Source organism: Chelonia mydas, chromosome 8, assembly GCF_015237465.2.
Source record: "Chelonia mydas isolate rCheMyd1 chromosome 8, rCheMyd1.pri.v2, whole genome shotgun sequence".
NCBI lineage: Eukaryota > Metazoa > Chordata > Testudines > Cheloniidae > Chelonia > Chelonia mydas.
In genome coordinates, this window is record NC_057854.1 from 33,140,570 (window position 1) to 33,167,181 (window position 26,612).

Consider the following 26,612-nt stretch of genomic DNA (forward strand, 5'->3'; position numbering starts at 1 on the left):
CGCATTACAATATTTGTTTAGGTTTGTTTGGTTTGGGGTTTTTTTGCAGGGGGAAGAGATAGCCATTTAATTTTTGGTTTACAGTATTTAGCTATGTTTGTTTATTTTAAAAGGTAGTATCACCTGCCCACTGCAGGGCAATATCATTTAATGTTCTGGGAAACAGAAAAAAAGACATTCATTTTAAGTCAGTCACTGTTCCTATTTAGTTCAATACTCAAAATTTCAGCACTGGAAGCTACTTAATAAGGTTACCATATGTAAATATTGGCTACAAATGAAGGAAACTGAAATATTATTTATACATTTGTCTGAGCAATATGAAGCAGTAAGTCATGTGCAGGTGTATATTTTAATTCTGAGAGTCGATGTCATTTCATTTAGACATTATGTGGTGTGGCTACTGTGGGAAAATATTTCATGTTTTTGAGAACCTGTAAAATCCCCTTACACGGCATAAATTTTCAATATACTGGGAAAGTAGCCACGATACACAGAGAATATACAGCAGCATTACAATTGGCAATAGAGTGGAAACAGATGTGAGTATAGAGAAATAACATTTTAGATGACAAATACAGCTGAGTGGGTGGGCAACTTGGAACACCCGCTACAAAGGAGCATGTTAAATACAGTACTTGCAACCACATAAAAGCTTCTTGCTATATGAAATTTCGGTTACTCAAAGGTGAAGCTGACAAAGATTTCACCTGCAACCTCCTTAAGCAGATATTTTAAAATAAATTCTGTGTATGCAAAGTGGGTAGGTATTTGGATGGAAGGCGTTATTACATTTTATGTACTACGACAAACGTTACGGAATTAATGCTACAGAAATCCAAGGTTTCTTCACACACAAATTACAAAACCTCTGCCTCTTGTTACCTGTAATTTTTATATACATCCCCTCAATAAAGCTTCAAATTATAAATAAAACCTCCTCTAAACTCAGTTCCCAGAACTACAAGCCAGACAAACTTAAATGCTGGGAAATACCCACAGTTTCACACACTTCTATAACCAAAGTCAAAAACAGGAGAATCGGTAGCTGAAAGTAGCTATCAAATACACTGTACCCTCACAGGATAATAAACTAGAGGAGAATCTCATCCAACCAGAGCAGATAATTTAAATCAAGGTAAGTTGGAATCATTCATTTTAATCATGAAAAAGAATAAATCAAAAGTTGATTTGGTTTTGTTTCCTAGAAAAGTTATCTCCAAAAGTTACCCAGAAAGGAAGATGGAAATATCTGGGATATGCTAGGAAAGAAGCCAGAACATCTCTGATGGCAGGTGTATGACTGGTCATATAGAAGAACATGAAAAAAGGGATGTCTGAAAGAATCCATCTGTCGAACAGTACAGAGAGAGAGAAAACTAATGGGCTTTAACATAGAGAATATGCAAAGAGCAGCCCAGGATAGACAGGGATGGTAGAGCCTTGTTAGTTCTTTAAGCAACGCCTGACTGTAGGCAAAGGCTTCAGATTCAGAAGTGTTCTTTTTCCTGGTTAAGCATCACAATATTTATATTATTCATGGGATGTGTTAAAAATATAGATTATTCACCTGCTAAGTTACTGTTTGTTTAACACACATATTTGACTTAATTATATTTTGACCTTCATATGTGTTATAGTAAGAAGTGCACTTGGTTCACCCTCACAGGCAGCAGTGAATTTGTATCTCCTGCAGCACAGATAGGAGTCAGCCACTGGTGAAGGGCATGGGGCAGTACCATTTCCACGCTTCCCTGGGGAAACCATTTTAAGTTCCTTCAGTTTACTTGCTAAAACATTAGTAACAGTTGTAGGGATTTTCCTCCTAGAATATTACAACCTTTTGTGTCAATGGCAGCTGAAAACCCCTTCATCCCACCCCTACTCTGAGGCAGGACCAAGTATCCCTAAAACCACCCCTGACAGGTGTTTGCCAGGTGTTCTTAAAAACCTCCAATGACAGGGATTCCACAATTTCCCTTGGAGGTCTATTCCAGCACTTAACTATCCTTACAGTTAGAAAGTTTTTCCTAATATCTAACCTAATTCTCCTTTGCTGCAAATTAAGCCCATTAATTCTTGTCCTACCTTCAGTGGACATGCAGAACAACTGATCGTTGTCTCTTTGTAACAGCCCCTAACATATTTGAAGACCTAACAGATCCCCTGGACCACAACTTCTTTTTTGAAGACTGAACATGCCCAGTTGCTTTTTTAAACCCTTCCTCACAGCTCAGGTTTTCTAAACCTTTTATCATATTTGTAGCTCTTCTCTGAACTCTCTCCAATTTGTCCACATCTTTCCTAAAGTGTCACGCCTAGGCCTGGACACAGTACTCCAGCTAAGGCTTCACCAGTGCCAAGCAGAGTGGGACAATTACCTCCCATGTCTTACATACAACACTCTTGCTAAACCACCCCAGAATGAATTAGCCTTTTTTTTTTTGGGGGGGGGGCAACTGCATCACATTGTTGGCTCATATTCAATTTATAATCCACTATAACTCCTTTTCAGCAGTATTATTGCCTAGCTAGTTATTCCACATTTTGCATTTGATTTTCCTTCACTTTCCACTTGTCTTTATTGATTTTCATCTTGTTGATTTCAGACCAACTCTCCAATTTGTCACGGTCCTTTTGAATTCTAATCCTGTCCTCCAAAGTGCTTGTGACCCCTCCTCCCACCATGGCATCACCTGCAAATTTTATAAGCATACTCTCCACTCCATTAGCCAAGTCATTAATGCAAATATTGACCAGTACTCGACCCAGGACAGATCCCTGCAAGACACCACTACATACATCCTTCCAGTTTGACAGCAAACCATTGATCATTACTCTGAATATAGTCTTTCAACAAGTAATGTACCCTATCTTATAGTAATTTCATCTAGACCACATTTCCCAAGTTTGCTTATCTGAATGTCAAGTGGGACCGTGTCAAAAGCCTTACAAAAAAAGCTACATCAAATTTACAGCTTCCCCTCCCATCTACTAGGCCAGTAACCCTCTCAAAGATGGAAATTAGATTGGTTTGGCATGATTTGTATCTTGATAAATCCATGCTGGCATTTGCGTATTATCCTATTATCTTCTAGGTGCTTACAAACTGACGAGTAATTTGTTCCAGTATCTTTCCAGGTATTGAAGTTAGACTGAGTGCTCCATAATTCCCTGGGTCCTCTCTGTTCCCCAAGCCTTAGCGCCGTAAGAACCTCGTGGCTGCTGGGAATCTTTCCACTACTCTACCCCAGCCTCAATTTTTTGGATCGTACTCCTGTGAGTACATTTGGTGTCTCCCTCTCCTGTAGCATTTTCTGCGTAACTGCAGAGTTAAATTTATATAATTCTTGCTGCATCACTGCCCCCAGGATTCTGAAGAGCAGAAGAGAAAATGAGCAGAGTTGTCACTTTCACTCAGCTACTGCTTAGGAAAGGTAGAAGCAGCAGCTATGTCACTGGAGCTGTATGCCTGCAGCCAGAGCCATCCCTGGGGTACGGCAAATCAGGGTGACTGCCCCAGGCCCCATGCTTTGGGGGGCTCGTGCTTCGTGAGGAGGTGGACAGGTGAGGAGCCCCCCTACCAACTTCCCCTTCCCTCCAGCGAGCGCCGAAGATCAGCACCTCTCCTTCCCTCCCTCCCAGCGCCTACCATCGACCAGCTGTTTCACCGCATCTTAAGACGCTAGGGGGAGGGGAGAGGAGTGAGGGCGCAGCATGCTCGGGGAAGGGGCAGAACTGGAGTGGGGAAGAGGCTGAGTGAAGGTGGGGCAGGGCCGGGAAGGGGGAGGGGTCTTGGAGGAAGGGGTGCAGTGAAAGTGGGGCCTGTGCAGAGCCAGGGGGAGCACTCCTTGCCAGATAAAAACTCTGCACCTATGTCCCAGGCCCCACACCCTCGTACGGATGGCCCTGCCTGCAGCCTCATTAAATGCATGCATCAGGTCACATTCATGAAGTTCTCTTCACAAGCACAAGAGAATTTGTTTAACTTTTAAACATAAGCTTATATTCTGTAGAAATTGATGGCTTAGGGTCTACTCACCAAGGACGTTCACACTTTATCATGGGTAAACCATTAAGTGAAAATACAAGTGAGACTGTCAAGGAGGAAAGGGAAGGATTAGCTTAGAAAAATGACTGCAACCAATTTGTCCTTGTGAGTAATGCAAAGTTGTTTTATCACAATAGCCTCCTTCAGTAAAATAAATTGAAGAAATACATCTCCACTGGTATAAAGGTTCAATAGGTAAATCTGTAGAACATAAGATTAAATTAAAAATAAAAAACAGTATGAAATCAGCTAGGTAGGCTGATGACTTTTACAAGAGCTCGAAACAACTAGCTTGATAAAAAACTTCTTTAAGTGTCTTAGTAACATTCCCTAAAATGAATTTCTATTATTCCGTGCTTATGCCCTTATCTAGATGCATCATACATCTAGGTTCAGAATAAGTTTTTTTAAAGTTTTAATAAAGACATAAAAAGGTCGCCTTTGCTGAAAATGTACCAGAAAACATTCACTGTGAGCGAATCAAAGGCTTCCTGTCTTGCTTTAATAACCATCTTGGTCAGGATAAACAAGATATGCTTTCAAGAACTGTCTGCAATAAAGCAAGGCTAGAAATTAGGGAGATAATGCTGAAAGCCAAGCTAGATCTGAGTAGGACATGCCCCTGGTTCAATTTTGGGTAAATCATGCTTACATTACATATTCAAAGATCAGAAGAGGACAAAACATGGCAAAAGGTAAGGGAGTCTGAAAAATTCACTAATCAACTCACTAGAACAGTGGAAAAGCTTTACCTTGTGAGTATCAGGACCAAAGTCATTAAATTCTGCAGAATTTAAGACCTAAATATTAAACCTGTTATCTGAAGGCTTGAAAAAATTACTACAAAACTACAAGATAGAGGGTTACAGCCTGTTAGCCAGAGAGAGATAGTAATATGGGGGGACTGCAGAACACCAGCAATGTATTGGTGAGTAGACCTACCCCCAGCCTCTGGAAAGCAAAAGAGTGCTAGAAATATCAAAGATGTATACACCTGCACTGAGGTTGAGAAAGAAGTGGGAGGCAGACCTTGTGAAAGTCTCTGGATACAAGGGGTAAAAAAGGGTGATGTCATGGTAGGCGTCTAATATAGACCACCTAACCAGGATGAAGAGAGGTATGAAGCTTTTTTTTTTAAACAACTAACAAAACCATTCAAAACACAGGACTTGGTGGTTATGTGCCCTGCTGTATTATTTTCCCAATAGATATCTGTGTAGTTGAAGTCCCCCATCACAATCATTCTGGAAGGGCATATTGAGTGGGCTCCCACAGAGATCTGTCCGGGGTCTGGTTCTATACAATATCTTCATAAATGATTTAGATAATTGCATAGAGAGTACACTTGTAAAGTCTGCAGATAGATACCAAGCTGGGAGGGGTTGCAAGCACTTTGGAGGGTAGGATTAAAATTAAAAATGATCAGACAAAATGGAGAAATGGTCTGAAATAAACAGAACAAAATTCAATACAGACAAATGCAAAGTACTACACTTAGGAAGGAATAATCAACTGCACAAACACAAAATGGGAAATAACTGCCCAGGACTGTAGAAAGGATCTGGGGGTTCTAGTGGATCACAAACTAAAGATGAGTCTGTAATACTGTTGCCAAAACAAAAACAAACAAACAAAAAACACACCACACCACAGTGATCATCATTCTGGGGCGTATTAGCAGCAGTGTTGTAAGCAAGACACAAGAAGTAATTCTTCCACTCTACTTTGCACTAAGAAGGCCTCCACTGCAGTACTGTGTCCAGTTCTTGTCACCACACTTCTGGAAAGATGTGGACAAACTGGACAAAGGTCAGAGAAGAGTAACAAAAATGATTAAAGGTCGAGAAAACATGACTTATGAGGAAAGACAGAAAAACTGAATGTAGTCTCGAAAAGACAGCAGTCTTCAAGTATGTAAAAGGCTGTTATAAAGAAGAGTGATAAATTGTTCTCCCTAACCACTGAGGACAAGACAAGAAATAACGTACTTTAATTGCAGTAAGGAAGATTTAGGTAAGACATTAGGAAAAACTTCCTAACTGTAAAGGTAATTAAGCTCCAGAATAAATTATCTTGGGAGGCTGTGGAATCTCTGTCATGGGAGGTTTAAGAACAGGTTAGCCAAACCCCTGTCAGGGATGGGCAAACAACGGCCCACGGGACCGTCCTGCCTAGCCCCTGAGCTCCTAGCCAGGGAGGCTCATTCCCGGCCCCGCCCCCACTGCCCACCCTCCCCCGCAGCATGGCTTGTGCCCGCCCACCTCCCAGGATTTCAAATAAGCCTGTCCTGCTGCTCTGAGCAGCATGGTAAGGATAAGGGTACAGGTAAAGGGGTGGGGGGTTGGATAAGGGGCAGGAGGCCCCGGTGGGCAGTAAGGGGACGGTTGGATGGGGCGGAGGGGTCCTGGGGGGGGGGGCAGTCAGTGACAGGGAGAAGAGGGGGTTGGATAGGCATGGGAGTTCCAGGGGACCTTGCAGGGGCTGGGGGTGTGGGGTCCTGGGGGAGAATGGTTAGAGGTGGGGGGGTCCCAGGAGGGGGCGGTCAGGGGACAAGGAGCGGGGGGGTTGGATGGGTCGGGGATTCTGAGGGGGGCAGTCAGGGGGCGGGAAATGGAAGTGAGAGGGGGCGGAGGCCAGGCTGTTTGGGGAGGCACAGCCTTCCCCACCCAGCCCTCCATACCGTTTCGCAACCCCGATGTGGCTCTCGCGCCAAAAAATTTGCCCACCCCTGGTCTAGGTAATACTTAGTCGTGCCTCAGTGCAGGGTACTGGACTAGTGACCTACTGAGGTCCCTTCCAGTCCTACATTTCTACGAATCTACCTTTTGTTGGTCTGTTGTTTACATCACTGAACAGATAGCAGAGGCAATGCAGATTTCACTTTGCTTGGCTATCAGTTTAAAAACTTTTAAATAATTTAAATTACATCCAAATAAAGACAGCTGCTCAAATCATGCAATACTGTCCCTGGTAAGGACTGCAAACTGAAAAGACCACAAATTACCTTTTTGAAGAAGCAGATATCAAGGTAAGTATTTCCCAGCAAGGATTCTAGAAACCTTGTATTTAAGAACTCAAATATATGGAAATTAAATCAACATGCCACCTTGACATAAGAAGTCATGCTGTCTTGACAACAGGGAGAGAAGTTCGATAGCTGATTTATTTATTTATTGGTAACGTGATACCTGAGCAACATACCATATATACTTGTTCATTAGCCCTTTGATTTATAAGCCGACCCTCCAAGATGAATAGGTAAAAATAGTAAAACTGTATGACCCTTTCATAAGCCGACCCTATATTTCAGGGGTTGGCAAACTTTGGCTCCCAGCCCATCAGGGTAAGCCGCTGGCAGGTTGGGACATTTTGTTTACCTGGAACGTTCGCAGGCACGGAGCCCCTCAGCTCCCAGTGGCTGCGGTTTGCCATTCCCAGCCAATGGGAGCTGCAGGAAGTGGCACCACTTCCCGTAGCTCCCATTGGCTGGGAACAGCGAACCACGGCCACAGGGAACTGAGGTGCTCCATGCCTGCAGACGCTCCAGGTAAACAAAAAGACAATGTATTAGATATTCAATTCAATGATTTCATAGAGTTTAAAATAATCAAATTTTGGTGTAGACCTGTTTATAAGCTGACCCCCGCTCTTTGATGCGTCACTTTTTTTACCAAAAATATTCGGCTTATGAACGAGTATATACGGTAATTCAATCCCTTCCAGCTCTCCAGGGGAGATTTTTTTTTAAAAACCCAACACCTGACAACCCAAGGGCAAGGAAAATGGGGAGGACAAGTGTGAGTTACTGCAATGATATATGCATCAATAATAAACAGAACAGCTGACAGTACACAGTTATCCAGCAAAGGCTATATTACACATTTTGGTTTCCATTTGAGATTAACATCACTATTTAATAAGTGACTGTGTGATACCATGAAAAATATAAAGTTAGAAATATACTGAACTAGACACTTATTTGGCCACCTTGCTGTAGTCTGAGCACATCCTACATGCCTAAAAACACACTCAAGCATCCCCCTATTTGTCAATAGATTAATTTAAGGAAACTTAACTACCCTTTAAAAAACCTGCTACTAACGATAAGCACTCAAAAGGACGATAACTTGGATGTATACAGCTGGCCAGTTTTCTCAACAAATTTTCAATCATCTCACTCCAATACTGTAAATGTTATTACAAAAATGTATTTCCTTTGAAATTACACAGTAGAGCTTTGGCAAAAAACAGTAAAGATCTTTCCCCACCTAACCTTAGTAATTACTTCACTGGAGAGCCTCTTTCCTCTTCATGTTTTGCGTCTTATGTCCAAGATTTTAAAAGCTAGCTTGTATTTTTAAAAATATGAACTCCCTTAACTTTTGGAAGAACACATGGAGTCTATTTGATGGCCTGGCCACATTCTTCCCTAAATTCTTTGAGGGAAATCTCATTTGATAGTCTCATCATAATTAAGTAGACTAGTCTCCACAGAAGCAAGATGAAGGACCTTCCCATGTATTTCAGGATATGAAGAACATGTACAAATAATCTTCTTGACAGATCATGAGGAATAGATTATATCTGTGCTAATTCTAAAGGGATAAATTGGTCCAGCTTCATAGATCATACGGAAGAGGTCCAGGGATTTGGAGTTGTGGTATCAAAACAATAAAACTTACCCTACTATTTGGCAATTTGCCTATTACTGTAGTACATTTAAAACAGTTTATCTGCATCACAATATTTGTGGACTGTTTCCAAGTACAGGGTTAACTGGACCAACTCAGATGATCTCCACACAAACAAATTTTTTTTCCTGCGGAAAGGTAGGGATCACAAAGCTTACAAAGGATGATATTACAGGTAGATATTATAGAACAAGGTTTGAAGTAAGAGAGCAACACTACTTTTAAAAATCAGCAAGGATAGAAAATCCTTCAGACCCTGAATGGCCCCTAAGATGAAGTCTGGTATTTCTACAGCAGTTTTCTGCATGATCTTTTGAAGAACTCAAGAATGGAGGTGATGAAATTACATCAAGCCCTGTCCCTCTACCTCCTCCCTTTTGTCAGCAATACCCAAAGAAAAGGGGTCCAAGTGCTGTAGCTGGCTTTTTCTGTTGCAGACTTTCCAATTGAAGGACTGTGTGAACAACTTGTTCTGAGAGTCCACAGGGAGCGAGCCCTTTATTAATCATATCTTACAGAGACATTTATTGGAAGAATTAGAAATGATGGGACCTTAAAAGAGAAAAAATTATCCGACCCTTGACTACTAGCTCAAGAAATTCAGGGTACTAACAGCATTGACCCTAATCCAGGATGGAAACATCTGGAACATGGGAACATTTCCCAGGGCTTAGATTGAAAAGAAACATTTGAGCATTGAGAACAAGTCCCAAGTTGCACAACTCCTCAACCCGTCTTCATTCTCCCCTCCAAATCAGCAACTTTGCAGGATCAAGACTAGGAAAATTTTGCTGGTATAAGCTGAATGCTTGGGATTCTGGAAGTGAGAGTTTGCTTTACAAGAGAGACTTCATATCTTTAGAAGTCTGGACAAAGGCATGTCTGTTTCCTGAATATGGACAAGAATTCCAGAGTGAGAGCCTGTAACTGAAAGACCTGGCTCCCTTTCAGTAGTTAGCTTAAGTTTCCTGGACAAATAAAGATGGCATGTTAAGTAAGAGTGAGTGTCTGATGTGGCCAACACCCATGTGGGGCTTGGTGGGTGGTAGCCATCCCCTTGAATTCACCTGATGTCGCTGACAGCCAGTAAAGAGTACAGACTAGTGTTTTATAAATGTACAGATCTTAAGGCCAGAAAGGATAGTTATGACCATCTAGTCCAGTGGTCCCCAACCTTTCTGTGGCCAAGAGCACATTCATGCCTTCAGAAGAGTGTGGCGGGCAGCGACGCTTGTCAGCAGCATTTTGGTGGTGATGCTTCTCCGCCAGAAGCGCTCCTCGGCGCCATTTCGGCGGTGGCTTCTCCGTCGGAAGCGCTCCTCTCCTCTTCTCTTCATTCCTTGGTGCCAGCCCTGATGGCGGGTGCACATAAATGCCCCGACGGGCGCCATGGCACCCACGGGCACCGCGCTGGGGACCATTGACCTAGTCTGACATCCTGAATAAATATTATGACTTAGTATTCCACCCAGTGATTCCTACATCAAGCCCGTAACTTGTGATTGAGATAGAGCGTCTCTTTTAGAGAGACCTCTAATCTTGATTTAAAGATTTCAGGAGGTGGAGAAGCCACAAAATCCCTAAGAAAGCTGTTTCAATGGTTAATTGCCTTGACAGTTAAAAATGTATGCCTTATTACTAAGTCTGACTCTGTCCAGCTTCAGATTCCAGACATTGGATCTTGTCATATCTTTGTCTGCTAACTTAAAAAGCCCTTGACTGATCAAACCACCTCTTCAAAGCCCTAGGAAGTCCCAGAGAAAAGACAATGTTAAAATGGAATTATGGCTCTAAGTTTGTATCAGTAACTTGGGGAAAAGACTTGATAGAATATTTTATTTTACATATACCAAGCATTAGAAGGCCAGGACATTTTAAGTTAAGGATACCTGCAAAACATCAAAATGTTATGAAAGTATAGAAATGAAAGACTTACGGTTCTCTAAACCACCTTAACTCTGATCCTGTATGCTCACCTCATTTCATGTGTGTTCATGAGACAATCCATACCTTCTACAGGGTAAGGTAATATTCCAGATTCAGTGTATAAACGTAAGCACCAGTTGCCGACTACAGAAATACCACCTTCAAAGCCAGATTCTCCTCCATTTCTCTGCCCACTGACATACCAGCTACACCAACAGTTGCCCAATTACCATACACATATGCCCCCCAACACAATGTGCCACACCCAACCAACTACTCAGTATAATTAAGAGACTACAGGAGAAACACATTACATACCACATATCACTTTCACCTATCCTTGTTCCAACAGAAGCCTCAGTCACAGACAGCCACCTTATCCCTGTACATTTTACAAGTACTACACAGATTCCAGAGGAACCTCATTTAATGAAAGATGTGACAGGCCAGGACCAGATGTATTTTGAATGGCAGTTATGGGAGAAGAGTTACAGTTCAATAGAAAACTTTGAGTCTACATTTCCAGATTTTGAAACACCTGGTATCTTTGCTTGTTGTGTTGGGGGGTTTTTTTTGTTCTGAAGATGTAAACTCTCAAAAATTTCCATGACAAAAAAATAAATAAAAAATTAAGTACAGTGGGTCTATTAAGGTGGGTTTTTAAGTTATTGTTTTGAATTTACAATCTTAAGTTTAATTTTCTCTAAAACTTGTACAGTTACAAGAAAATGTCTCTATCCGACTTAGAGATTTCACTGATATCGCCCCCTCACTTTGTAAGATCACTGAAAACATGCAAGGTTGGATTTTTTTTTTATTATTTTTATTTTTTAAATCATAGATGTCAGGGGAGGTTTTGGGGTTTTGGCTTGGGGGCGGGGGGGGGCGCTTTTATGGCCGTTCATTTCCTTTCAGTTAGGGTAATCAATTTCAAAACTTTCATATCTCTAACTCTGGCCAGTAACAAAGATGCACAAAGGATGCAAGTAATAAAGAGAAGGTTAGGAGGATATGACAAGTCATCTCGCCACAAGTATTTAAAGGTGTATGGCCTGAGATCCCTTGCTGCACATCCTGCATGTAATGCTCCAGAACACTTCCACTATCAAAGGCATTCCGACAAAAATGCTCCATTTATAGATGTCACTAGGATCAACATAGGAAGAGTGAATGTCAAAAACTCGAATATAAAGCAGCCTAATTACTACATCGTTTAAGACAGCCTCAACCACTTTGTATTTTCACACTGCTTTTCTTGTTTTTTCTTTACTAAGGGGGGGGAACTAGCACACACAGGCTGTAGGGTGTTTTCCTCCTTATCTGGTGGCTGCAATGGGGTCATCAGAGTGACCTATTCAAAAGGTTCCTTCCTTTGAAGATACCAATCTTTTTTGAGGAACTCTTTTCGCTTCCTCCTTGGAAGAGCGCTCAACAAACAGCCCACTTTCAAATGTGATCTCAGTGTTTACCTCTATCTACACCCCCAACATATTTCAGGGTGTTTTACTGCTTAGAGTACTGGCATAAGATCTACTCTCACTTCTTCCAACTAAGAATCTGTACATGACCCCAAATCTTAAGATGGCTCCACTCGAATAATCACTTACAGAATTTTTAGGCCCAAATCCTGATATTTTTCCTACTTACTTGAATGGGAACAGGATCTGGCTCTTACTACTGGAGAAAGGGGCTCCAGCAAGAAATAAAATTGAAGCAATGGAGGGAAGCCTGCTGCCTAAGCCAGGTGCCAATCACAGCAAAGCAAGGGTTAACCAATACCAGAAGAATCTTATTTCAGGAAATCAACTTCAACCATGCTGAAAGAACTTGTATGCAAAAAAGAAAAGGATAAAACAAGCTCTCTCACCACATGTAAAGGTGTATGGTGCACAACCAACAAGTACTAATATTGTGGCTCATTTTGTTTTGCTGAGGCTTTAATTTTATGTTCAGATTTATACTTGAAAAAAATCATTTGAATTGTTAACAGTAGCTTATTAAAATATATATTTGAAAATGAGGGTTACAGTTGATTTGTGGGGCAGCTAAATTTTACAGACCGGTTGGAGTTTTGAGTAATTTTGTTCATGAAGTGCCAGCTACACAAGGTCACATTTGCCATAACAGAATGATTCCATTAGTTCACATCTGCCTTAACCAACAAACACATGTTTCTTCACTAATGAATTTTGGACCAATAACTTTTATGTCCATCACCTGGCTGAAATAAATGCATTACAGTTTTTGGTCTAAGTAACACATTTTTATGGCAGATACATAGCTAACTGGATAAGACTAAGCTTTTCTTCTAGTATGTGAACACCAAGATGACCTTAATCTGTCAAAAACATATGCTGAAAAGTAAATGAGCCATAACTTTGAAGCTCTTTTACAAGGTAAGCAAAATATCACATTGTCAAACAAAAGAAAGTCATTTCTGCCTCATCTTTATGCCTAAAACGCATTTTGTTATAACCATATTGTAGACTCTTACTACAGTCATTCAAGAAAGACGACAAAATTCTGCACTCCTTGTAAGAAAAGCTATATTTGTTATCTTGAGTCTCTTAAAATTAAGGGCAGAAATGAAAATATTAAATAGATCTTGGTATTTGAATGTTTAATATTAGAAGTTTAAATCTGGACTTTTAAAAAAGTTAGGATAATCAAATTATATAGAAAATCTGGTTTTACAGTATGCATGTGATTGTCTGGGGGTGAACGAGACTATTAAATATTATAATTCCATTAAGTCAGACTTCATAATTCATTTCTGAAAAGTCCCAAAATCTTTCAGAAAAAGAAACATGCTTCTAATGTTGACATTAACAAGTTACCTTAATATTGTATTTACTCTATCCAATAAATTACTGCACGTTTACTGCATTTTCCTGGCAAATGAGAATTAGTACTAGAAATAGTGTAATCAATTACATAACATTATATTTAAAAACCATACCGTTCAGGAATATATATCAGAGTAAAACTATCAGGAAAATGTACTAGCTTTAAAAAGTTGTGTTAGAAAACATACCTCTATATCCTGTATTATCTTTGGGTATAATGACCTGTAAAATGAATTTGGAGGGCCATCTGTGGGTCTGTTTTTAAACAGGTACTGATCCCTAACAAAGAACAAACAAAAAAAAAGTTATTTTCCAGTATGACATGTTAAACCAAAAATCCCTGCACGATGGATAACTGCACTAAGCTACAACTTAGCATATACATTCTCAAACAATACTTTTGATACCTTAAAGTCACTTAACCCACACAAAAGACAATGTCTAAAGGGCTATACACCTCAATAACAACTGTATTTTAAAATATTTGAGGTTCAAAAAAGGAAATCATTTTCTTTCATTGTGTTCAGTAAATAGGGATTTGCTATTTTGACAGGCTTTTTTAGATATCTGGGTTTCCCACCTTTGCCAGGTCTTGAGTCAGAGTCAGCAGTTTCATTGTCATGCTATTACAGAGCGCATTAAAGCAAGATGCTAGAGAGGAAAAACACACTGAGGGACCTCCCCCTCTACTTTCAGAGACTTGCAAAAGATGGGAAAACCCAGTTATCCCAAATCTGAAACAAAGTATTACCAAGAAGGAAATGTTTCAGAAAAGGAGTACTTGTGGCACCTTAGAGACTAACCAATTTATTTGAGCAAAAGCTTTCGTGAGCTACAGCTCACTTCATTGGATGAAATGCAGTGGAAAATACAGTGGGGAGATTTTATATAGAGAGAGAACATGAAACAATGGGTGTTACCACACACACTGTAATGAGAGTGATCAGGTAAGGTGAGCTATTACCAGCAGGAGAGAGAAAAAACCTTTTGTAATGATAATCAAGGTGGGCCATTTCCAGCAGTTGACAAGAATGTCTGAGGAACAGTGGGTGGTGGTGGGGTGGAGTGGAGGGGGGGGGGGGGGGGAGGGGGGGGGGGATGATGGGGGAAGTAGTTTTACTTTGTGTAATGACAGGTTTCAGAGTAGCAGCCCTGTTAGTCTGTATTCACAAAAAGAAAAGGAGTACTTGTGGCACCTTAGAGACAAATAAATTGGTTAGTCTCTAAGGTGTCACAAGTACTCCTTTTCTTTTTGTGTAATGACACATTCATTCCCTGTCTTTATTCAAGCCTAAGTTAATTGTATCCAGTTTGCAAATTAATTCCAATTCAGCAGTCTGAATTGAGTCAATTTCACTTGACAAAGTACCTAACAAGCATATTGAGTAGCTTTCTGTACTCAGTGTTGCACATTACAGTTCAGAGGTAATATGGATAAATATGCAAAAAACTGCTACAGTGAAACTTTGCAGAGTAAAATTTACCATAAGAACTCAAAAAGCGAAAAGCACTGGAGTGGGTAGGAAATGGAGCAAGATATCTGACCAAAAAGGGAGCAAATTAAATAAGTACAGATTTTTAATACAATGTATGACCCCCTCCCTTCCTAACCACCCCTCACCCCCACACTTTTCCATAGAAGATTTCAGAGGAGTAACAATACCATAAATTTACCTTTTGGCAGAACACTGGATTAGGGACACTTGTTATGAATAGCCTACAAAGCTGGGTGAATTAGTTTACATATTGCAGTGGTACTTACCAACCCCTTCTTTCAGAGAGCCCTTTCCACAGTGGATCAGTGCGCACCATTCTCTCAATCAATTTTTTCCATAGCATTCCCTCAGAGATGACTCTCTGCCATTCCTTACACACCAGCTCTGCTGCACAGAGCGATCTGGCATCAAGATAAGAAAGGATATTTTCTGCTATGTGATCTAAGCCTTGCTCTACAAAAAAAAATCAAAATGTCAGTCTTGACAGTAAACCACTAAATGATCTCAGCTTGTGTGTACAGTCAGGAAAAAGATAACATGGTTCTACTTAAGGCACTAGAGCAGTATTAACACAAATATTTGTTTTATAGAAAGGCTTAGTGCTGTATCATTATGGATAAATTACCTAACACTGCACAAGAAAATAAAGTGGCATTATGATCTAACAAATCAAACTTGAAAATGAAGTTCTAATAACCAGAGAAAAACACTCCAACTGCACTGAAAATCAAGCTTAGGAGTTAGATAAGAAAATACAACTACTAGTAAGGAAGCACTGAATTCAAATTGATACAAGAAGCAACATTTTGAACAAGTTAATAATTCTTTATCCTCTATTTCTAACATCTTTTGCACACCAGAATTCCACTCTATGAAAGCTGGGCTATGCGAGTAAATCAGCACAGTGCATTAATAGCAAAACAATTATTCTGCAGCTCCTAGACTTCAAATCATGGGCCTTTTCTGCTCCATGTTAATTCCACCACGGATGTGGGGCAGGAATCCTGAAAACACTTTCAGAATATTATAGTTTGCTAAATGACAACACAAATGAAACATTTCATATTTCTCTTCCCTTACCATTCTTCCTTTTTATGATTAACTCCTACCCTGGCAATGTAGAGTAAGTAAACACAATATATGATCAGATTCCTCTTGAGCAAATGCAGACATATCCTTGTGAGATGGTCAGGAGAGGTATTGGAAAGGATGCTGTAGAGCAGCATTTCTCAACTTTGGTCACCGCAGCCACCAGGGGGTTTTTCTTGTGGCTACAACCTCCTGGGCAGTGATTAGGGAGGAGTGGGGAGCGGCAAAGCATTCACCCCTTCCCAGGGGCCACCAGTAGGGGTTTGGCCCTGCCTGCCTCTGGAGCCACAGATACCAGAGAAGCAGACAGCCAGTGTGAGTTCCCCCCTTTCCCAGGAGCAGTGGGGCTCAGGCTTCTGGCTTCAGCCCTAGGGCGTTGGGCTGCAGGATCTGACCATGGGGCTTTGGGTTCCAGCAGCGGAGCTTCAGGCTCCATCCCCCAGTTGTGGGGCTTTGGGATCTGGCCCCAGGCTCAAACCCCCCCATCACCCATAGCCCCCACTGCCTCATTACTCCCCTCTCTATTCAGAGCTTCATTTATCCCCTGGCTTGCCAGGGCTGAGTAAGTCTACTGTGAAAAGCAATATTAACAAACATACAAATTTTCCACAGTATGCATCCGATGAAGTGAGCTGTAGCTCACGAAAGCTCATGATCAAATAAATTGGTTAGTCTCTAAGGTGCCACAAGTACTCCTTTTCTTTTTGCGAATACAGACTAACACGGCTGTTACTCTGAAACCATACAAATATCAGTTTTCACAGGAGCAGACTTGCTAGCTAGCAAGTCTAAAAAGAAAACAGCAACCAAAAAAAACAAAGAAACAACAACAAAGAGAAAAATGTGCAAAGCACCTTATTTTGTTTCTATTCTGTTTAGGTCCATAAAGAATAGAGACAACTGTACATTATTTTTATTATTGAGTCTGAAAAAACCCTACATAAATTACAATGATTTCGACATGTGCATATTTATTTGTTTTTCCCAAAGTAAAATAAGTATTTTAGGAAAAATTGTCAGAGCGGCCACCCCCAAGAGTTGGTGGCTGCACTCTAAGGCCACCAAAAAATTTCTTGTTCGAACCCCTTGTGAGAACAGGGGTTCTCACAAGAGAGCTCCCCTTGTAAGAACACTTTCTAATGTCAAGGTTAAACACATCTCTTCCATTAAGACGTTACCACAACCTGAGAACATGCTGCATGACCACTCCTGAACTTACTTCAGAAGCTAAGGAGGCTCGACTTGACCTTTGTCCGTCCCTTCCAGCCCTACATTTCTGTGATTCTATAATTTATATAGAAGAATTTGGATAAACCTAATTTGACTTGGTAGTTGCAAAATCTGCATGATCATCTTCAGAAAGTGCTTTGTTATTGATTCTGGATTGCATGGATATCATTTAAAACTGCTCAATAGCCATTTCTTCTGCCATTTCCTCTCTTCCCTTCACCTTTCACTAATTTCCACAAAGCTTGCCTAATTAATATGCAGTTCAGTGAAGGACTCTATAAAAACATTCTTAAATAGATCTCTTCTTAAATTAAGACTATTTTCTTTGCTCTTCAGCACTGCTAAGTTTAAACGAGGCCATCAAGAGGTACAGTAGCAAGTGAAAGAAATTGTCACCCAGAAGCTTTTACACTTGGCAAAGAAATCCTTGACATATACTATCTGCTACAATTTGACATACTATCTGCTAAATCTAAGGTATCTATATTGGAATTCTCTGACTAGTGCTATTTTTAATATGGCAGAAATCCAGACTCTTTGAAATGAGTAATGGATCCAATAGTGATTTCCCAGTGGACGAGTGCTGGACCTCTCTCAGTAGGCCTTTTCACCAACCCACCAATGATGCTTAAGTGGGTATATTCTTCTGAAAGTAGGATCCTAATTCTTTTAAAGACTAATCTGAATATATATCCCTGACCTGCTATCTAAATTGTTTCTACCTTTGTTCAGCTGTAAATGAGCTCAATCTGCTTACTAGCTAGTACTCTTGATAGAAATTAGTATCTAGACTAAAGATAAGATGCATAAGGGAATGCCTGCAGCACCCCATATAAATAATCAAATACACTGATATATTAGAAAACCATTGGGTACATCTCCACTGACTTCAGTGGAGTTGTATGCATCACTGACATTACCCAAAACACCTAAAAGTTTAACACTGTAGTCCAGCTGTTGAATAAAGATTACCTTATCTGATGGGTTCTGTTATGAGGGAACATGGTACAGAACAATGACCTGCATCTGTCTGAGTAGGTGAGCTAGATTCTGGACATTTGTGTGTTTGGACTTTGGCAAGAGAATGTAGTTGATCTACAAGGTGTGTCCAAGCAAACAACAGTCTAAAAATGCAGCCATTGCAATATGCCTCTTCCAGTAATCAGAGCTTTCAAACTAGAAATTAATGTTCTCAGAATATAATTACATCTGCTGCAGAGTGCATGACAGCAGCAAGTGTAATTAGAAAACAACGACCACCTGGAAGAACGTCTTCTCTCAATCGCTGAATAAATGCATTAACTTCCTTGGTCAAGCCAATATTTGAGTAACTGATCTGGAAACTTGGAACTCTAGGGAACAGACTGAGAAATACAGAGCTAAACATATTTTCTTGATATGACTTCTGGCATCTCTTGCAGCCAAAGAAGGGAGCTCTGCCAATGGGCTCTCATTTGGTATAACTTTGCTTTACTTGTGAGTCTCTTTTGACTCCATTGTCACAAAAATGGCATTGCTAAAGTCTCTCTTTGGCCCAGGAAGTTTAGGTTTGTCAGAATTTGATGGTAAAGGATATGATTTAGTCATCGATTCTGTGACTTTAATGGATCTCAGTGAATTCTTTGGCTTCATCCCCCGCCGGACTGGCTGCGGCTGGGGCTCCCCTCTCCCCTGCAGCTGTGGGCTGATGCCAGAGCTGTATTGTGTGTGCTCCCCCCCGGGCCTGGGCCCAGAGCTATTCTTCCCCTTTTCCCCAATTGCCAGAGCTGTCCCTCCAAGCAGCCAGGGCTGGAGTTGGAGCTGTCCTCCCCGGAGCAGCAGCAGGAACTGTCAGTCATGTGTCATTCTCTCCCCCCATCCCCCACCCCGGTGCTTGGGCTCTCGGTCAGGGCCACCCCGACAGTTATTTTTAGTAAAAGTCAAGGAGAGGTCGACGGCTTCCATTAACTTTTGTTTACTGCCTGTAACCTGTCCATTTACTAAAAATAACTGACAAAATCATAACCTTGCTAATGAAGTACCACTTTTGCCAGCAGGAGCACTGGTGCAAGCTTATGAATTATCTCTGAAGAGATGATGCTGGAGTAGTATCTGTTCTCTCTCTGTAGTTAGAGGTATTTAAATTGTAATATTATACTGCCTTTATAAAGCCAAGATAAAGAGGGTTACCCAGTTCTGGGATTTATGATACAGTAGCTAAGGCAAAATAATTCTCTGGTGACATCCTGTGGATAGTTACCCATATCCTTGGAGAGAGGATGCTAAGGTTTCTCAACTGGTTCTCAAACTATCAAATTCCTCAACATTGCATTTATTTTTGGTCCAATTAATCTTACTGAAACATTTGAGTTTAACTTCGTCTTAAGAACATGGACTGCTTTTGCGTTTGGTTTAGCTGTAGAGATTTCTTATAAATATTGCTACTAGTGTAAATCATTCAATATTTGCTTTATGATGACAGGCTCAAGACAATGAACCATGAGCCATTATAATTGTCTTGTATTTAAAAACGTCATTCAAATGACTGGAGTAGGATAACTAATTCTGATTTGCCTCTTAATTTACAAAGGGCTTGTCTACACTACCCCTTAAGTTGATGTAACTTATATCGCTCGGGGGGGGGTGGGGAGAGGTGGTGTCATCCACTAGGTCAGTAACCCTGTCAAAGAAGGCAATTAGGTTGGTTTGGCATGGATTTGTCAAGAAGAAATCCATGCTGGCTATTCCTTATAATCCTGTTAACCTCTAGGCGCTTACAAACTGATTGTTTAATAATTTGTCCCAATATCTTTCCAGGTATTGAAGTTAGGTTGACCAGTATGTAATTCCCTGGTTCGTCTTTGTTCTCCTTTAAAATAGGTACTATATTTGCCCTACATAAAATAATTGCTAACACTTCCGAGACTGCTTCAGCTAGTTCCTTAAGTACCCTGCTGATTTGAATATATGTAACTTATCTAAATATTCTTTAACCTTGTCTTTAACTATTTTGGTTTTCAATTCTTCCCCCTGGTTGTTAATATTAATTGTATTCAGTGTCTGGTAACCTTTTTAGTGAAGACTGATGCAAGAGAGGCATTAAACATCTTAGCCATCTTCATGTCATCAGTTATTAGCTCTCCTTCCCTGCTAAGTAGAGGACCTACACTTGCCTTCATCTTTCTCTTGCTCCTTATGTATTTAAATAACCTTTTATGTCCCTTGCTAGGTGTAACTCATTTTGTGCTGTAGCCTGATTTTGTCACTATATGCTTGTGCTATTCTTTGTACTCCTCCTCAGCAATTCATCCACCTTTCAACTTTTTGTAGGATTCCTTTTTGATTTTCAAATCATTAAAGAATTCCTGAGGCAACCATACTGGCCTTTTAGTATTCGTCCTATCTTTCCTATATCACCAAGTTCAAACAAGCAAGCCTTTTTCAGTAGGAGGTTCCCAACTTTCATTGCCTCCAAAATGGCAATTCCCTTTCTGATTATGGATCTTCACTCAACAGTTATCAGGACTGCACCAATATCACCAGCTATGTCAGCATATTTAAGCAGACATTTGAGATGTTCTCTATAGCATGATCATTATGGTAAACTTGTTCTTCCAACCTGCACCTGTCCCACTAATTCTAATACATACTGCAATTCTAATTTTCTAAATCCTGCTTTTCTTTAGGACAATTTTGCCAAAAGACCATTCTCTCATTTGATTGTGCTCTTATTTCATTAACTTTTTGAAAAAATTCAATCATGAAGTGGTCATTTTAAAAGTTATTTTTAAATAACTGATTTGATATAGTGAAATCAAATGTAGTAATTTGTAGCAAACAGTAAGAACACCTTCACAGGCTAAAAATAAGGAAGGCAATAAAGCTGTACTGACTTGATCATTTTCATTTGATGCTGTGGGAGGTGCAGGAGGAAAGGGGAAATATACCCGTACCTTAGAAGGGAGACATTTAATACAGCTGTAATGTATTTTTGAGATTTCAGTAGAAAACTGCTAGTTAAACACTGTGGCTTAAGTCGACTTTTTAACAAGCTCAGATCAATAGCCTTAAGAGTACTTATACAGAACAACTACATCTAGTGTCTAATAAATTAATGCAATGCCATATTCTCAATGCAGGATACTAACCATCCCCAACACACAGGACAAGCACAACAACATTAGACAAAGGAAAAATAAAATACTTTACACATTAGCATTAATAACTTCCAAAGTGAATGGAGTGCTGGAGATGGCGATTAATCCTTTTACCCCGATACTGTAACATAGGGGTTACTGGATAAACAAAAAGGTTCCCAGGCTCCCATTCCACTGTATTGTTTTCATCTCAAAAGCCTCTATACAGCCCTTGCTCCAGGTCCCACTCACTGACCTGCCTCTCCAAACTACGTGCTTAGTTTTCTCTACCCCTGTAATTCTACAAAAATACAGGGTAAAGATGTTAACACGCCTAACAGTGATGGTATTTAGATAAATTGTTAGGTAAGCAATGAATCCACAGACAATTAAAAGGTGATATAGCTCTGTTTGGCTGATAATTTAGTTGTATCACACCCTGCGACAACACTAAATACAAAACTTTGGGATTAACTGTAAAAACTGAAATCTACAAAACATTTGTTGTAATAGATCAGAAAGTGCATACATAACCTAGTGTTCTGAAGGAACTAAACTTAAGTTATAATAATGCAAAAGTACATTAAACTGCTGGACCATCTAGCCTCTAGAAGTCATTTTTAAAATGAGCTAAATGATTCTGGTGCCCACATAATTAGCTTTTTACAGAATCAGCAGATCTGAAAATTCTGAATTTGTCAATCCGTACCTCCAAAACTCCAGTTATCTCCCAGTGTAAACTACAGAAATGTTATCTTTCCCTTCTAATGTAAGGGTACTTTCTATCATCTGCAGCTTGCAAAAGAACAGAGGCACTGGAGCTGTCTGCAGACTCAGGAAAAAAATAATGCATCAGTTACGCTAGGTTCACATTGGAAGGTTATCTTCACAACCACAAGAACAAGCACTTTTTTTAAAATGAAAGCTTAGATTCTGCAAAAGTTGATGCCTGAGAAAGTTTCCTACTTGTCACTGACAAGTGGACTTTCCAAACCCTGGTTAATGAAGTTTACCACAAAAGCTAAATGCTCCCTTCACCATTACAACCCTCATTCTCAATCACACAGCAATGGTACTGCACTCACCCATGAGAGCAATTACTAACAGGTGAGCGAATAGAAAATCATGCAAGGCTGCTAAACATGTGTAGGATGTATAGTCCAGGTGATGAATGATTACCAGGTAAGAACAAGAGATTGAAATAAGTTACAGGGGACACTACTGGGTTGGTGGTAAAACAGGCACATTTTTAAAATTACGTTTTTGCCCCGCAGAACACCATTTATCTTGACTTCAACTCTTACGGTCGGGGGAGTTTCTAACCAAATCTACATGCAAGCAGGAACAGATAAACATTCAATCAGGAGAGAAAATGTTAAGAAAAAAGGCAATACTTTGTAAGTTAACACAAAAAGGTAAAGGTTTACATAGGTTCCATTTGAACACTGCATTTTTCTCTTTGGGATGCAGGGGTGTTAGTAACTTTATGATTAACCTTAAACAAACATGCATAATTGAAGTTTATCCAGCAATTATTCAACCATATACCTGAAGAAAGGTGAGAGCAGACACACTTCAGACATTGATTTACTTTACATTTTTGAGCAATGTAATCAAGTGCCAGTCTTTCAAACATGGCATGAAATGTATCTTCCTTCAAAATGTCAAACGTAGAGAAATAATTCCAAATGGAAAAAAGTGACAGGGCAAATATATTACGAAAGTTCATATTAAGTTAGCATAAAAGCTAAATCTTATACATTTATCTGTTACTGCCATCTCCTGGTAATAAACAAAATGATTATGCTCACTAAAATAAACTGGAATATTTGCCTTAGTTATTTTATGTTCTGTAGAGCTATAGTTAACTGTTTTAGCTACTGAAATAAATTACATTTTAATAGCATGAGCTCATCAAATGTGAAAATGTTTTATTACTAGTCAAATGTGCTTATGCTGTCTTGTACATGAAAACAATAATGGAAGTATGATTTAATTTTGAAGCCCCTTCCATGGTGAAGGGGCCAGTGCCACTTTTGTTATTTTCTCAATGGCACAAACATTGTAAAACTGAGCTTGAACAAATTCAGAGAGCCTTTTTCCAAAAGGAAAAAACAGCTTGGTTTTCAAAATCAGTTAAGGCTGTTAAATGACAACAGTGGACTTATCACTCAAAAACTCAAAGCATATAAAAACCGAAAGCCTCATAGATTTTACACTGCTCACATAATCAAGTATAAAAACTCATCTGAGAAAACTATATAAAGTGTATTAAAAACTGTTGATGTACATTAAAATTAGTTATATCCGAATCTCATATATGTAGTACACGCATATGTAATTTATATATAAGAATGGCCATACTGGGCCAGACCAATGGTCATCTGGCCCAGTATCCTGTCTTCCAGCAGTAGCTAGTGCCAGATGCTTCAGAGGGAATGAACAGAACAGGACAATTTATTGAGTGATCCATCTCATCATCCAGTACCAGTTTCTAACAGTCAGAAGTTTAGACTCTCAGAGAATGGGGGTGCGAAAGCATATGCTTTCAGACAAGAGAGTTGGGTTTAAATTTTCAGGTTTAAGATGGAACAGCATTTTGATCATAAGGAAGTTTGTTATGTAGTGATGAAATATGCATTTCCTTGTACTTTATTAGAATACACATTTATGTTCATTATGTAGGTAGACATTTGTGAGGTCCTTAGACATTTTTCTTTTAATCACTTGGGGTTTTTAAGTGATGTCATATTTATACTATATTTAGCAATTTAAACTTTTTAAAACAATGCTTTTGGTTTTGCAATTTCTTCTAATTGCATCATCTTGTGAAAGCAAGACTTTTAAAAAAAATTAAGTGTGTTGACTAGATCATTAGATTATTAAATCAGAGCGAAGTGAGCTGATGGAACTAACAGTAGTAAGGAAACCATCTTTCCATCTCAACATCCATCTCTCTTCATTTTTAATATGTCAACCTGAACGATGAAAACTCATGCCTAGTTTTCAAATAATGGGGATAAAAAAATATGAACCTTTGAAATTTGTCACTTGTACAAGTCAGTGTCCAAAGCTACCTAAAGTTTCAAATTTGGTAGAGCAATGATATTTCAGTAGAAAAAGAACAAAAAATCGTTATAAGCTTCATAAAAAATGTCTCCTTCCTGAAATTTTAAGTCTTAATCTCAAAAATGTTTAAATTATTCAAAAGTTTCAACACACTCCACTTGTCAAAGAAATATAAACCCTAAAAATCAGACAGCCTGATATTTTAAATTTTGAACTACAAAGAAAAACCAACAACCAGCCTTTTGATGGAATCTCTGGCTGCAACCTGGGCATGGGTGCACTACCAAGTTGGTGTCATCTTCTGCAACATCTAAGTTTCATTTTAAACAATGAAGTTTCTAGCCATTATAGTTTAGAGAGAACTTTCCATACATGAATTGATTGTGAACCGTTGCAGTGATGTCTCCCCAAGCCCACAATGTTTCCTGTACTGCAAAATGAACGCTCAGGGGAAGATGCTCTTGCATGCAGCATGCAATCCTACTACCACTGAAGTCAGAGGCAAAAAACTATTTATCTCAATAGAAGCAGAATCCAAACTATCCATACATTTCTAACATTTTAGTCCAATCATAACTTTAGACAGCATGAGTTTTCATGAAATTTGACTATACAAAAAGTTTGAAGGGGCAACAAGTTATTTTGGAGCTAAGATACAAATGTTAGACAACTCTGTAAAAAAAAATTACTAACTTGTACTTGAAAACATAGTTGGTTAATTTTATTCAGACTTGACAAGAATTCTCTTTTGCTTTCCGAGTAGTTGTGGTACTAATTAGGTCAAAACTATTTTTCAACCCAAAGTTAAAGAAGTTAAAATAAGATGTTAGAATGGAAGTTAGATCCAACCAGCTACCATCTTTCCAATTGCAGAATTAAGACAGTGATGCACGTTTCACGGTCCATTAATCCACATCTCAGGTGACTGAAAGCACACAGCTGCAACACACTTGAGGTGCGTATTAATAGACCAATACCAATCAAACATAGTGGTGTGTCCTATGGATCCACTATGAAATTAAAACTAGATACAAATAAGAGTTTCCTGATTTAACTGTCACTCTGCACACAACGAAACTCAATTAACTCATATTAAGAAAAAATGCTCCTTTTTAAGAAGGGGGAAAGAACTGCAGTATTTCTTTGGTGTTATCGACATACATCAAGTTTCCACTCTGGAAAGCCACCTGTAGAGTGTAATTACCCAGAAATATTTTGCCCAGTATGCCTTGATTCTTCAATTTTTTTTTTTTTACAGGTAATTCACATCATAAATGTAATGTTAGGTTTCAGAGTAGCAGCCGTGTTAGTCTGTATTCGCAAAAAGAAAAGGAGTACTTGTGGCACCTTAGAGCCTAACAAATTTATTTGAGCATAAGCTTTCGTGAGCTACAGCTCACTTCATCAGATGCACTCAGTGGAAATGCATTCAGCTGTAGCTCACGAAAGCTTATGCTCAAATAAATTTGTTAGTCTCTAAGGTGCCATAAGTACTCCTTTTCTTTTTTCATAAATGTAATGTCCACATTTAGTTATATCAAATCAAACTAAAAATGTGAACATGTGTACTTTATCCAAATGAATTCAGCAGTAACATATCCAAAGCCTAGCTACTACGACAGGCCCATTATTAGTACCTCTGACAGCAAGCAGGAATCTCTCATTCAACTCATATTTTAAAAAACATATGTAGTTCAGATCCAGAATACCATCAAAAGGCTACAAATACACATTTTACACTTCATGTCTGTTTACAGATTTAAAAAAACACGCACTTGGAACTGAAAGAGACCATAAACTAAACATTTTCCTTAATAAGCTTGTCTAGCATTTATTAGTATACTTTTCAGAGAAACAAAACATCACCCCCCCCCCCCCCCACACAGAATGTTCTGGTAGTTTTATATAGAACAGTGAAAAGGTACAGCTGCTGGTGATTATAGGTACCAGATGAAGGTTTGGTTTAATTTCAATAATAAATTAAAACAATTAAAATCCACAGAGATTTCAAAGCTCAATGTGTAAATATCACTCTGCATGAAAATGAAACCCAAATGCGGGATGTCAATTCCATGCAACTGACTAAAGCTGGATATGAA

General features: G+C 39.4%; 1 protein-coding gene across 6 annotated transcripts in view; it reads right to left on the reverse strand.

Moving 5' to 3' along the window:
• The window catches only part of FBXW11 (F-box and WD repeat domain containing 11), a 122,483-nt gene that overhangs the window by 21,358 nt on the left and 74,513 nt on the right, over nt 1–26,612 (reverse strand). For all 6 annotated transcript variants that reach the window (XM_037905988.2, XM_037905984.2, XM_037905989.2 and 3 more), the window contains 2 exons: nt 15,277–15,463; nt 13,703–13,793 (listed from right to left, as the gene is read on the reverse strand). In XM_037905988.2, the coding sequence (XP_037761916.1) occupies nt 13,703–13,793; nt 15,277–15,463 (278 nt within the window). The remainder of the gene's footprint in view (nt 1–13,702; nt 13,794–15,276; nt 15,464–26,612) is intronic.